The 15,376-nt window shown below is 42.8% G+C and overlaps 1 protein-coding gene across 6 annotated transcripts in view; it reads left to right on the top strand.

Annotated features, from left to right (window-relative positions):
• Positions 1–9,849, top strand: part of TAFA4 (TAFA chemokine like family member 4) — a 109,289-nt gene extending 99,440 nt beyond the window's left edge. For 5 of the 6 annotated variants that reach the window (XM_043551859.1, XM_043551858.1, XM_043551860.1 and 2 more), the window contains 2 exons: positions 764–847; positions 7,847–9,849. In XM_043551859.1, the coding sequence (XP_043407794.1) occupies positions 764–847; positions 7,847–8,073 (311 nt within the window). In that variant the 3' untranslated portion in view covers positions 8,074–9,849. Of the gene's footprint in view, positions 1–763; positions 889–7,846 lie in introns of all 6 variants that reach the window. The other variant, XM_043551862.1, reaches the window with a different exon arrangement.
• Positions 9,850–15,376: the final 5,527 nt, after the last annotated feature.

Below are 15,376 nucleotides of genomic sequence, written 5' to 3'. Positions count from 1 at the left end.
GATGGTAGTTCTTTGGTTAGAGACAAGACCATGAGCCATGCCCAGTCCATCACAATGGGAAAGAGATGGTACCACTTCAGGCCCCAACCTCCTCCTGACCATGTTAGCTGCAGGGTATGAGGACTGAAGCCTAGCTATGATCCTTACTGCCATTCTGACACCTGTTTGTCTAGCTAAGGTAGTTTATCACCATGATATCTAAGCGTCCATCTCCATACCAGCATCATGGAACCGATATCCTGTCTATCCTGAGACATGGATGCAGCAGTTGTGGACAAGTAGTACTTGGCTACACACTGCAGTAAGGCTCAGCAATGGGGTGTGACTTCTAATGCACACCAGTGCGCTGCGCACTAACTGGCCTGTGTCCACCCTGATGGTGTGTACAAAAATCCCCTCGTGCCTGCTAACATAATACTAGTTTTGGTGTGCATTACTGCACTGTGTAGACAAACTTGTAAGTGCTAACATACATAGGCAAGAAGCCAGGGCAACTTAAACATTCGCTGGATAGCATAAATAACTCAACTCAGTGAATTCAATGGGACTGCAGTACTCATGTGAGTAAGGGTTTTAGAATCAGGTCTTTGCAGACTGGTTAATCATGGTGAATACATTTTCCGCCGAATGGATAAATGCGAGATTAAATATAAAAAGAACAGGACACTATAATTTTTAAACAAATAAATGGCTCACGGGTAATTTTCCTGTAGCTGAAACAATCAACTTAATAGAAAAGATTGTATTCTGTTTCTGTTTCTAGCCTCCATTGTCATCCAGAAGTGGTGGTGTCACATGAACCCTTGTCTGGATGGAGAGGACTGTAAAGTGCTACCGGACTATTCAGGTTGGTCTTGCAGCAGTGGAAATAAAGTCAAAACCACAAAGGCAAGTACAGAGAGAGTGTATATTTAAAAGATATGCAGTGTTGTTGTAGCCATGTTGGTCCCAGAATATTAGAGAGACAAGGTAGGTGAGGTGATATTTTCTATTTAACCGGGTGAGAGAGACAAGCTTCCGAGCTGACTCAGAGCTCTTATCTGTGTAACCTTGTGTCTCTCACCAACAGAAGTGGGTTCAATAAAAGATATTACCTCACCCACCTTGTCTCTCTATATTTAAAGGTGACAGTCTAGTGACAACATGCGCTCGTTTCCATTGCCCCTGCTCCGCAGTTAGCATCAATCTCGCCATCTTCAGTGTTTGGTTTTTTTAAAACAGTGATGTGTGTGATTGCTCCCAGCTGGATCTTAGCTGAGGAGCAAATACTCCCCTCTCCAGCACCTAGCTTGATTAAATTAGCTGGGTGCTATACTGATCCGGCAGAGGGCCGAGTTAGGGCCTGCACATCCCTAGCACCTCTCTCGTTCTCAACGGAGGAAGGGCTAGGATCCTCATAGTGGGTTATCACGTGGCTAGCTCTGCCTCAAACCCAAAGGTCTTCCCAGAGAGCTGAGTTTTGCACTGCATGGGGGTTAGCATCTCCTGCACTGTCTCCCCAAAATCCTGCCCTCTCATCCCTTTTCAGCAGGACGTCACCAGTGCCCTATGGCAGGAGCAGGATTTGCCCCTTCTGGCCGGGCTTGGTCTGTCCTGAGGACAGATTGCTGAGCATGCCTTATTGCGCCTGTCAGCAGAGAGGGTCATTGTCACGGGCAAATATTCAGTCAGGCAAGCTCACCAAATTCATTTTGGGTCCAACTCTTCAGCCTTTGATCGGTGAATAAACCATGCTGCTGTGAACAGTCCCCTGGAGGTCAGTCTGTTTGCGTGAGGAAGGACAGCTCACTTGTATTGATAGCAGGATAATGACCTTGACTTGCAAAATGAGACTGCAGGGCCAAGATTTTCACAAGTGGCTGACTAAAGTTTGGTTCCCGACTCTGTGGTTAGAGACCAAAATGAGTGACCTGACTTTCGAAGGTGTGGAGGATCTGCACTGATTTCTGAGAGGAGCCGTAAAGCTCTCTGCACCATGGAAGGTCTGCCCACCAACTTAGGGGCATAATTGTGGGCTTACCTTCAGCTGCCCATTTTTTAATGTCTTGGCCAAGGTCTTAGTTAGGAAGCCCAGATTCCTAACTAATGACCACTGACTATGAGGCAAATATCTCATCCCTCTGACTATTTAACAAGCTAAAATTAATTCAAGGAGCTAAGATTTGGCAACACACAGTGGACTGTGTGTCTAAATATATTGTGAAAATAGCAGGCAACAACCTGTAAAGTTAAATGGTTAGCCTTTGACCCCTCTCCACATCGCTTCAAATTGAGAATGGATTCGGCTGTTGGTTATGAGTTAATAAGCAAATGTTGCTGCCAGATTCCATTTGACAATGACTGTTTCACACAGTAGTGAAAGGATATAATAAATTCTATATTAGATCAGAAAAAATTAAATGTATCAGGCAACTGTTATGTGATACTGTGAGTAGTCATTAGCTGGGGGTTAACAACCCAGATCCCATGATGATGGGCTAACTAAATACCCAAGTAGAGAGGTACAATTCATAGTCTGAAAAACTCTGCTGCTGTTTTCAAGGTTAGAGTAATTGTTAAAAATTAATATTTGCGTAATACTATAGTCCTGGTAAAAACATATAAATCATGCCATACCCCTGCCTCCCGCAGCTTACCATCTCTGGCCCGGATCTTGCAATTGACAGTCCATGTGTACAGTGCATTGTAAATTGCAGGATTGCGGGGGGATGGGTCCATTCCTGTGAGTTGCTAAGCTCCTACTGCAAACTGCTGATTATCTTCCATCTGTGTTAAAGTCCATAGAAGTGGCGTGCTCTCATGGGATCAGGCACTAAGTCAGACATGGAATGAGGAGAGATGACTTCAAACAAAGGAGTGAGCTGGAGAAAGTAGAAATTATATATAGGAAGTAACAGAGCTACCCCCATTGACATGAGTGAGGGATCTAGCTCTATATATCTAGTAAAAGGCAAGTTAAAATAATTTTTAAAAATTAGGCACGGGTTAGGTATACTCAATGGCTTTAAAAATGAACAAAGGAAAGGGTTAAAAGGCCAAACTAGGAACATTGCCAGGATTAATAACATAAGGGCTGGTGCTGCAAGCACTTTAATGCATTTGGTTTCCTTTGCTCCCACTGATTTCAGTGGGACTGACCAGGCATCTGAGTGTAACTGCTGACGTTTGTGAGTGTTTGAAGGGCCTGGCTCATAAACAGGAAAGAGGCAGCAGGAGCTTGGCATGGGGCAAATTCAGCAGGTGCCATTTATATTATTATCCCCAAAATAAAACACCCTGCAACCAGCAAACGAAAGAATAGGCTAATGCATTGTGATCGCCATGGGGATGTCTTCAGAAAGGCAGAGTGGGGCAAATCATTCTGCCTTCAGTTAGACCTGTGTGAATTCCTAGACCTACCCAAACCCATTGGGGTCCAACTGAGGGCAGAGTTTATCGCTGAGAAAGCTAGTGTTGTTTCATGAAGTCCCTCCTTTCCTTGGCCCGGGGCGTGCAGTAAGTTCTGCACTGTAGCAGACCACTCTGGAGGGACATTTAATGGAAAGGGTATGCAAAGAACAGGTACACGTCACTTGTTCTAGCATATTTTAAATATGAGAAATGTTCATTGTAAAATGCAGTGAGGGGAAAAAATTGTTTTCTTAAATGGGCAAATGTGTGAATTCATATATTGGCAAATACCTATCGATAGAAATACAGAGAGATAGGTATACTGGAACTAATGCTCTGACTATGCTGTGTGCATGCTTTTTCCCTTTTCCACTCCCTTTGGAATTTTTTCTCCCTCCTTTTGGATGGTAAACTCTTGAGGACAGGGACTGCTTTTCTATAAGTGTATGTCTAGCATCCGCCACAATGAGGTCCCTAATTCTGACTCAGGACTTTGAGCACTGCTTTAATATAAATACAAAGATGAAGAATAAGTAGCGTTATGTTTCAATGTCACCTAAGCTTGGGATCCTCTTGAACCAGTGACAGGCTGCATTTCCTTCTGGGCACAAGACAATAGCTTCTTCAAAAGGCCACCCAATGAGCTGCCCAGCAACTCACATTTCTTAGTATGAACTCTGTGATAGATCATTGCTTCTTTGTGGTTATTTTGTTTAATGTATTTTGCGTGCGGACAATGCAGACACGTTACTGCTTATGCTCTGTATTCATATACATAGACACATCGATATTAAGGTCAGAAGGGACCATTATGATCATCTAGTCTGACCTGCACAACACAGGCCACAGAATCTCACCCACCCGCTCCTGCAATAAACCTCTCACCTATGTCTGAGCTATTGAAGTCCTCAAATCGTGGTTTAAAGACTTCAAGGTGCAGAGAATCCTCTAGCAAGTGACCTGTGCCCCACGCTACAGAGGAAGGCGAAAACCTCCCAGGGACTCTTCCAATCCTCTCTGGAGAAAAATTCCTTCCCGATCCCAAATATGGTGATCAGCTGAACCCTGAGCATGTGGGCAAGATTCACCAGCCAAACATACGATTTGCTTACCCATCCAGGCCTTTCTGTATCTATCTGTGGTGCTGCATTCCTTTATCAGGAGGTAAATCTGTGAGGTGTACTTTGTGAGGTGGGACTATGAATGTAACAGTGCTAAATCCCCAGTAGTAGTGACATTTCATTTAGCACTGCAAAAAGACAAAAATCTCATAATACTGTTCCCCAAGTTGTCATGACACTATCACTGGTTTTTAGGATTCTGCCACTTGAGAATAATTCTCAAATAATAAAACTTTATTAATCCAGCCAAGACTGACTGGAAAGGTATAAAACATTTTATGTCCTTGATTAATTTATGCATATACAGTAAATTCATTTGTATAACTGCTTCCAGCTATCGTGTAGGGCTGTTACAAAAAATTATGAAGTCTGGCACTGCAGTTTCTAAATAACTGTGTACAGTAGAAGATTTTACTGTAAAATAAACAGGTTGATTTTACAATCATTAGTGTCCTGTGGGAGAAGAATTATGTATGTTGTAATCAGCGATCAGGATTTTTTAAAAAACGAGTTAAGTAGAATTGACAAAAATAGCACTTTAATGGACAAAAATCTTGATTCCCCATTAGGCGAGTGGTACTGAAACAGGACACTAGTTGATATAAAATAGGAGAACATAGGAACAGCTGTATCTGATTAGACGAGTGGTCCGGGTGACTCAGTCACAGTAGCTGGCTGAATGCTTCCGAGGGAAAAGTTATAAGAAACCTCTAGATAGACAGCTCTAGAATGACCTGCCCAAAGGAGAAGATTCTTCTTAATGCCCACAATTTAGTGGTTGGCTTATGTCTCAAGTTGTGAAGGTTTAAATCCATTCCAAATTTAAAAACCAGGTTTATTTAATCGATTTACATGTTTGATTCCTTTTTGAAGCCTATAAGGTCTTGGCCTCGATGATAGTTGGTAGCAGGGAGTTCCAGAGACTAAATATGCATTGCAGAAAGTAAGTTCCTTTGATCACTTTTTACGTTGACTTTCAATTTCATCAAAATAGTAGCCAGACATGCAGTCTGAGACACTCATATATTTACTGTGTATTTATAGATGTAGTTACAATGACTAATCAAGGAGAGTGAAACAAGTAAATGCTTCTTTCTTGGAGTAATTGTCTCGTGAAGTCAAATAAAAATGAATGGAATACTTTCTGCCCATGTTTATATTCATCAAAGAAAGCAGACCAACAGAGCTGTTTTAAAATACATTTTAGTTGTGATTAGAAACTAGATTTTTGATGTGCTTAACTGCTGACCAGTTAGCAATTGAAAAATTTCTGGGAAACTTAACAGGGAGTATATACATGTGTTAAACTTCAAGCACTGTTTGTAAAGATACAAGCACTTGCCTGGGCAAAAGCAGCATTCTCAAGCAGGACTTCATCTCCTCTGAACTCAGGCATCTCATTTGCCCCCATTGTCCATCATCTCAGTGTCATTCATGAGTCTGAGGATTCCTTTAACTCCCGTGTCTGCAAATCTGCCCATCTCCCTCTCTGGAAACACTGTCTGTGTTTGCCACTGCCTCAGCTCCAACTCCTCCGACCTCCTCAATGCTTCCACCTTCTAGTTTGGACTATTTCAACTCCTTTCTCCAAGGCTTTCTCAAGTTGCCCTGGAGAAAGCTGCTGCCCACCTTCTCACACAGATATAGGAGCATGTCCACATTGACTCACAGAATCAGAGAAATGTAGGACTGGAAGGGACCTTGACAGGTCATCTAGTCCAGTCCCCTGCACTGAGGCAGGACTAAGTATTGTCTAGACCATCCCTGACAGATGTTTGCCCAGCCTATTCTTAAAAACCTCCAATGATGGCGATTCCACAGCCTCCCTAGGTAATTTGTTCCAGTGATTAACTATCCTTACAGTTAGGAAACTGTTCCTAATGTCCAACCTAAACCGCCGTTGCTGCAGTTTAAGCTCATTACTTCTTCTTAACCACAGAAGAGAGGACAAGAACAGTTTATCACCCTCCTCTTATACACTTAAAGACTGTTATCACATCTCCCCTCAGTCTTTTCTTCTCCAGACTAAACAAAGTCATTTTTTTTCAATCTTTCCTCATTTTAAAATAATTTTTGATGCCTCCTCTGGATTTTCTCCAATTTGTCCACATCTTTCCCAAAGAGTGCTGCCCAGAACTCGACACAGTACTCCAGTTGAGGCCTTATTAGTGCTGAGCAGAGCAGAGGAGTGACTTCTCATGTCTTGCTCACAACACTCCTGCTAATACAGCCCAGAATGATGTTTGCTTTTTTTGCAACAGTATTACATTGTTGACTCCTATTTAGTTTGTGATCTGTTATGACCCCCAGATCCTTTTCTGCAGTACTCCTTGCTAAGCAATCATTTCCCATTTTGTATTTGTGCAACTGATTATTCCTTCCTAAGTTCAGACTTTGCATTTGCCCTGATTGAATTTCATCCTATTAATTTCTGACCATTTCTTCAGTTTGTCAAGATCATTTTAAAATCTAATCCCATCCTCCAAAGTGCTTGCAACCCCGTCCAGCTGATATCATCTGCAAACATTGTAAGTGTACCGCTCTGTGCCATTATCCAAATTATTTATGAAGATATTGAATCTTTAAACTCGACTAGTTTCCATTGCCCATGTCCAGAATCCAGTTCAAAATGACCCTCCTTATTTATGAAACTGCACAGACTTGCTCCACTGGCCTTACTGACTCTCTGTATGTTCTGTCTCTTTTCTGCCTCACATTCTTTACTCACCTAGCATCAGCCTCCTCTCCGAGGCCTTACACATGATCACTGTGGTGGTGCAAGTGCCTTCAGCTCTGCAGCTCATGCCTTCCAGAGCCCTGAATCTCTCTGCGTCATTGACACTCCATCTGGTTTCCACATTTATCTGAAAACACGTCTTTTCTCCCTCCCTAAACCGCTAGGTTGGCTCTCGTTGTGCTTTCAGTGTTTAACTGTGCCTCATGTTGTCTGGCTCTGTAAAGCATTCTGGGATATCATTTTAAAGAAAGGTGCTATACAAGATAATGCCAGAGGGAGAGGTTTTCAAAGGCACAAATGGCACGCAGGCATCTTATTCCCAGGAAAAGGGAATTAGGAGTCTAACTGTAAATATGTGCTTTTGAAAATCTTTCCTTCTATTGCCAATCTTTCCTTCTATTGTACTTTATACTAGTTTATATGACTTCTGGTTACATGCAAGTAATATGCAATACATAGATATGCTGAATGTAATGTAATAATTTAACATGTGTTCATCTAAATAATTCCTTTGCAGGAACAAAACAGTTTTATCACCATTGCTCTGATAGTTTCTATGTGTGTAACTCTCTCTCTCTCTCTCTCTCTCCTTTTGTAGGTAACACGGTAGCAAAGGATAAACCTGTGTGTCATTGCTGGAACAATGGGATTCTCAGCTGTGTTCCTTTTCTATTTTACATAGTCCCATTTTTTCCTGAGAATACGGTAGACTTTACACTTCAAACTTACAAAATTAGTGAGCCTAGAAGGGCAATACTTCTTTTGACTATGGTGGCACTTCTTGATGCAGGATTTCCCCATGCAGAACTATACACTTTTAATTAAAAAAAAAAAAAAAAAAAAAAAAAAAAAAGGGAGAATTATGACTCTACTGAAAATACACTTTGGATTCTCCAGGATCCTACACCTGCAAGCAATTCATAGAAACACAGACCTGTTCTTCTGAAGCACATCAACTATAAGACTTTATTTACGGCACTGAAGGCTGTGAAATCATTTAAACGATTTTAGATCTTTCAAGTAGCTTGGGGGAAGATGGTTACATTAGAAAGAACCGGCATAAATTCATTAGAAGGTACCATCTATCATGCAGTACAATGGACCAATGTAAAGCTGGTCTAAAAGCTAAATGAACCTAAGGGATAATGGTGGTAAACCATGTCTCAATGCATTTTCAGCTGTGATTTAGTAAATATTGGTAATGTATGAAGGTGAAAAAATGACTCTCGTAAATCAGTAGCATTTAGCGTATGCCATACTTTTTTTACAATCTGTGCAATTATATTTATTTCCTTAGATAGTTCCAGCTATTTTAAATTTTACATTCATAAGTGGCAGTGAGGGAATGCAGGGAAGAGACTAAATCTGAAAGTAGATACAGATTTTATTGTCTTAAATAAATCCGTTCTCTAAGGGAATAACAAAGTATAAATATTCCTTGCCTCTTTGATTCAAGATATGGAAGAGAATTTAGCCATTAGCTAGAAATATTCATTCAGATGCTTCAAAACAAGAGCAGAAACTAGAACTGCATAAGGAAAGCTTACTGGAAGAAGGGTAATTTGTTTAGATTTTCATAGCGTTGGTTGTATTCTAATAGGAAACTTACTTAAAATTCATAAGTCCTAGATAAAAAAGGGATCTTCACTTTCGATTAGTTCTAGTTTATAATGATAATAATTAAGTGTCCAGTTCCTTGACAGACTAAATTTTCAAGCTGATATACTTTGTGACACATCATTGTTTCATATTATTTTAGATGTATCTCATTCTGCTTTTCTTACTTGCCTGACTGTTACACTTTTTTTTGTCATCAGACTTCATAAATAGAACTGTATAAGGAGGTGCAGTTGCAGCCCGTCATTTCATGGTTACATCGTTTTATGGCTTAAGATGCACTGGAACAGAATTAAAGCCAATGATGCAGACAGATATCATGCAGATGAACTGCTGCTAACCCAGCTATTGAATACATTGTTATGCTTTATGTAAATATTACAGTAATAACATGCAACTGGTTTTTTATATATCCAGAAATGCCAAAAAATTGAGACTGTTGCACTAATTTAGTTCATTGTGCACAAGCTTTCTAGCTTATGAGAAAAATACCATCAACAATGTGAAGCTGTTTAGTTTGTTTTGTTGGAGTGAGTATAAATATTGACCCAGTCTTACTCCCATTGAAATCAATGGCAAAACTCCCTTTTGATTCCTGTGGGAGGAAGAGCAGGCCCTATATTTTGATTTTGGTCTCTCACTTTTAATTATGTCCTTTGATCACTGCTGAGATCATGGTGGCTATTGTATTTGTTAATAAGTAAATGAGAATTTTTCTGCTACATGTTTTGAAAGCTGCATAGTTATTCCACCTAACAGCCTTTGCTCCTCGAATGGACTCAACATTTTGATTTTTTTTTCATTGTAATTTAAGAGTAAATTTAAAGAATCGCCTGAAGGATTTAAACTATTTGTATGCACACATGCCCAGTGATATAGTTTTAAGTGAAGATTGTTGTTGCTTTGTCATGGTAGCCTAGGCTTGATTATTATTTATCTGTTGTGGTAGGCACTGAACATACGCAGAATAAAACACTGTCCCTATTTGAGAGAGTTTATAATCTAAATAGACAAGGCGGACAAAGGCTGGTAGAAAGAAGCGGTTGTTATCCCCATTCCACAATGGGACTTAGGCTACTCTCCACTATGCCTGATTTGGAGCAGAGGCTCAAACGCAGGTTTCCCACCTCCCAGGAGCTTGCCCTAGCTCTCAGGCTACTGGCTAGTCAAGGATGGGTCTCAGCTTGCTGGCTTCTGTGAATCCCTTTCTTAGGCACCTAGCTTTCCCCATGCATTGTACAGGGAGAATGGGCAGCTGTGGATTCACTGGGCAGCAAGGCAGCTAAAGTATGTCTACACCGTGCACTCCTGATGGCGGCACGTCGAGTATGTGCCCTGCACGCTCACGTAGCATGGGTCTAAATAGCGGTGTAGATGCTGAGGCACTGCATAGGTGAGTGAAGACATGCCTGAGGCCTGTGGGTATATACCCCATATGGCACTCTACATGCCTAAGCAATCCCTCCCCTATCTACACCACTGTTTTTAGCAGTATAGTGTCCTGCTACTTTCCAGCTCCAGGAGCCTTTCCCTGCTGCCTCATCCTTCCCAGGGCCTTTCACGGATGGGTGTAGCTGCATACTGCTATGTGGACAAGCCTGCTTTTCCCTGTGGCTTGTAGCTACATGTACACGCCGCTGCCCGTGGTGTGCAGTGTAGACATAGCCAAAGAGTCAGGCATTGCAATGCTGATGCCTAAGGTCTGTTATGGATCTAGGCCTAAGTGTCTTGCCCAAGATCACACATGGTCAGTCGGTAGCAGAGCTGAGAATGGAACCCAGGCATTCTGCGTCCCAGTAACCACAAGGCCATTCGCCTTCTCCATGGATGGAATAAAGGCAATACAGTACCTTACGTACCTAGACGCAGGCATACTGAAGATACGATTTCAGAGCCACTAAAGAGGAAGAAAACAATGACGTAAGTTCAATAACACAGGTTCTGCAATGTACAGCTTGCCTTCCTAGAACATCATCCTATGATAATGATTTTATATTTAAAAGCAGCTTTCTTCTCAAAGGATCTCAGGTTGATATACAACCTTTCTGGATTCATTGCGCATACTGTAATCTATCTAGCTTTAGGTATGGTGCTGCCCCTTCTTCTAACACCAGTGTCCCGTCTCCGACATCAGCATCACCCCTCTGCTGGGTGGTAGAATTATAGGGCCTTACAAGTCAGCTTCCTACTGGAGGAGAAAACTATAGTGCAGAGTCTGGGTATGTTCTAAATGTAACTTGGTTTATTTACCTATATACACCTATCCTGGAAAAGAGATGGTCACAAACAGCATGCAGGCAATCCTCTCTTCCAGAAATCTCAGCCCAGACTGCTTTGCTCCTAGGAAGCTACTCTCTTCTGAGAATTGTCTCCAAATATAGACAATAATGGAGAGAGAAAACTCTATCTGCTGCAGCATCTCTCAAAAGGACCACAGCATATTAAAAACATACAATAATACAGCATTTCTTCACAGACTAAAACCTTGCTCACACACTAAGAAAAATATGTGTAAATCTGTAAGACTGTTTAATAGTACCATCTGGTGACTCTCACTATAACAATAGGAATCACTTCAGTCACTACTGAAATACAGCAACTTCTGCACAAAACATTTAAACTGTTTGGTAGCGCACACCAACCCTATGAACCATTTTGGACTTGAAGTGAGGAATATTGTAGCCAGCAGAAACTATATGGAGCTTTTGGGTAGGCACAATGCAGTTGCTTAAATTGGAATTCAGAGAGACACTGGTATTAGCATATGTACTCTTGCGCAATCTGTAATGGTATCATTAATGTCCACTAAGCAAACAGCTCATCTGAAAGACAGTACCTGCAGCAGCATCCTCAAGCACCAGGCCATGGCCTTGATCTGGGTAGACTCAGAGAAAGGAGTGCTCATCTAATTCCTGTAGCACCTGACTCCAGCACTTCAGGTATGTCTACACTGCACTGTAAACCCTGGGCTTGTGGACTTGGTCATTCCAAGCTCATGCGGTTTACAATTGCTGGACGCAGGTCTCACAGCCATGCATGTCCACTCTGCACTATGCAGCCCTTCTGATTTGAGTCTGCAGCTTGACCCGTGTCCACACTGCAAAATGACCAGGGTTGGACCTGAATCACGGTGGTACTCTGACCCACCCCCCATAGCAGGGTTCTAGGGTCTGGGTCTGACCAGAGTCAAACTGATTGATGCGTGGACAGAAGGGGAGTTTGGGCTCAAACTTGAGTCAGAGCCTGGGCTTAAGGTAGGTCTACGCTGCAATAAAAAAAAGTGTCACTGAGTCGCAGAGCTCGAGTCAGCTGACTGGGGCTCATGGAGCTTGGGCTACGGGGCTGTAAAATTGCAGTGTAGATGTTCGGGCTTGGGGCTGGAGCCTGGGCTCTGAGATCATCCCCCTGTTGCGGGGTCTCAAAGTCCGGGCTCCAGTCTGACCCTGAATGTCTATGATGCAGTTTTATAGCCCTACAGCCTGGGACTTGCAAGCCTGAGTCAGCTAACCAGGGCCAGTGGCGGCCAATCTTTTATTGCAGTGTAGACACATCCCAAGAGGTCTCTTGTCCAAGTAGAGACGCTAACCTACTCTGCCTAACATTGGAGATTTGACTACAGTACTTCTCATTGCACGGAAGCAAGGTTGCTGAGATCTTCAATCTATTTGTGATGCTTGCAGTATATAGTGAGCTCCACTTGAGCTGTATTAACATTTTAGCTTAGGGATCAGGACCCGATTACAATGTTGGGGCTTTTGGGCATTGCCATAATATAAATAAGTATAAAAGGGTAGGATGCCCAAAGTGCCTAAGGGTATGTCTATGCTGTGATTAAAAAAAACTCATGACACCGAGTCTCTGACTCCAGGTCAGCTGACTTGGGCTTGTGGGGCTTGGTCTTGCAGGGCTAGGAATAGCGGTGTAGATGCAAGGGAGGAGGGTCTCAGAGCCTGGGCTCCAGCCTAACCCTAAATATCTACACTTCAATTTTAGAGCCCCACAATCCGATCCCTATGAGTCTGAGTCAGCTGACTCTGGCCTGCCAGGCAATGCCATGGCCCTTTTATTGCAGTGCAGCCCTACCCTAACTGACTTAGGAGCACATGTTCCACCGATTTTCCAATGGAACGTGGGCTCCTCTGGGTATGTCTACACTGCAAAAAAAGGTGTGTTCTTAAATCATGTTAACTCACCCGTGTAACCCTGAGGTTAAAATAGCTGGGAAGCACAGCAACTTGGCTTTTAACCTTGGATTAGCAGCGTGAGTTAAAACCTGTAGGGGAACCTGCCTAACTGAGTTAAAGGCTGAATTCCCGTGTCTTCCCTGCTAATGAATCCAAGTTAGCTAACCCAAGTTAAGAACACTCCTTTTATTCACAGTGAAGAGACACACTCTGCCACTCATGCACTTTTGAAAGTCCCACCCAACATTTAAAAATTGTCTTTTACAAGCTAGTCCCCTTAGTCCAGTTCCATAAATGTAGGTTTCAGCTCCCACTTTTACTCATTTGGTTGGAAATTCACATAGGTAATGGTTTAGAATAACAGCCTCATTAACGTGCAAGAGTCGTTTTGCATTTTATAAAGCCCTATGGCTCTATTATTGCTATGAAGACAAAGTCACCCACAAGAAGAAATTAATTACTGTTAGAACACTTCAGGGGCTGTTCTACCTCAATGCCTGTGTGTGTAACTCCCGTTAATGCTAATGGAAATTCTGTGCACTTGAAAGGAGAACAGTTCAGTAGTGTAATCACGTGATTACAGCACGTGACACAAAATGATATTCAATGAAATCTTGCCAGAGAAATCAATATGGGCTACACTGAGCTTTTGGCCCAGCCCTGGGCAAGTGGAAGCGCTCAGTTGTACCACACTAGGAGAACGCCAGAAAGGAACTGTGTTCCTGCAGAGAAGTCAGATATTACATCCTTTTATTGGGTGCAGGTAACTTCCCACTTCACATTGGCTCAGTGGCATAGTGGGAGTGGATGTGTGTGTGGGGGGGGGGGAGGTGTGACAAGGCTCTGGCCTCTCCATCTGTTACCGCCCCCTTCCAGCCCATCTAGTCAGTGGGTGGAGGAGGGAGGATTGGGCATGCTCTCCCTGCGTGGCTGAGGCTTGCTCGACCATATACCTACACAGTCCTATGGGTGTGTGTTTTTATGATAAAACACATTTAACTAAGACACTGCCTGCCGAGTCGTTGTAACGCAGGGGCCTCTAAGGATCCGGCACCAGCACTGCACCTTCTTCATTCAGCGGAGGGTGAAGAGGAGAAAGCGTTTAACTCCCCTCAAGGGGAATATCCTAGAGCTGACTACTCCCCATCTCAGAAATGCCGGAAGGAAGGTGTTGGGGCCAACAAGGCCCGGGGCTCGCCATGGGATGGGAGGTTTGTTTCGTTACAGACTTTGGCCAAACCGTGCTCACACTTGCCGTTGTGACTCTGTGGACCTGACTGAGGTGGCACAATTTACTAGAAGGCAGAATGTGACCTATCGACAATGACAGGGACCAGTTATCCCCTCTGTGCTTTGATCTAGGAAGTGGGGGAAGGATCAGTAACTCTACTCACTGGTTCCCCCACCCCCTTCTCTTATTGGCTGCAGAGGAGACATCATGCGTGTTCTCTGCAGTTGCAGGTAGAGGGAGTCTCCATGCTGAACCAGCAGGGAATTTCCTTACAGAAATATTCTCTGACATGAGAATCCCTCCATGCTTACAGGCTTCCACCTGTTTGGGAAGGGTTTGGCACAGGCATGGATAAGGAACTAATAGGAGCATGGCAGATGGGTGGGAGGTAGGGGCGGAGGAATAGTAAGGAGGCGCTGGTGGAATGATTCAGCCTCAAGAAACGACCTGGTCTCAGGAGCACAGATCTTTCTGCCTGTCCTTTGCCTGAGCTCATGATTTAGCCCATAGTAATTATCCAGCGGGATGTTCTTTTGATACTCTATGTGACCCCTGAAGTTGGATAGACTAACTGGGCACCTGAGACTTTGGTAATCTGCAAAGCTGCACAGCTCAAGCAGTCATCAGCATTCATCTTCCAGGAGCAACGAAGCTACCCCCATGAACATCACCAAGAGAGAGTGCTGAAGAGCTTTGCAACAAGTGGAAAGTCATCCCAACTGTAAGATGTGAAAATTAGGAACCTAATTCCCATATACATAATATAGCCTATCTCCAGCTGCATATCTATGCATCCCAATGCACACTTCCAATGAATTTCTAGTTTAGGAAACCAGTGGTTTTTTTTTTTTTTTTAATTGCTACATTTTACAATGAATATTTCTCTTATTTAAAATTCACTAGAGCAGCTGATTTTCAAGCAAAACAGACTGCTGTTTGCTTACTCTTTAAATTGTGTCCCTCAAAGTAATCTACTGCAGGGGTAAAATCAATGTAAAATGCATTACTCTAAGTCCCAGAAAAGTAAAGTAGGAACTTTGTGAAATAACATTGACATTCACAGGGCTACCCTCCACCCTCAGTTAGACTCGCACAA

The sequence above is a fragment of the Chelonia mydas genome, chromosome 7 (genome assembly GCF_015237465.2).
Source record: "Chelonia mydas isolate rCheMyd1 chromosome 7, rCheMyd1.pri.v2, whole genome shotgun sequence".
Lineage (NCBI taxonomy): Eukaryota > Metazoa > Chordata > Testudines > Cheloniidae > Chelonia > Chelonia mydas.
This window is presented reverse-complemented; position numbering and strand designations above follow the sequence as displayed.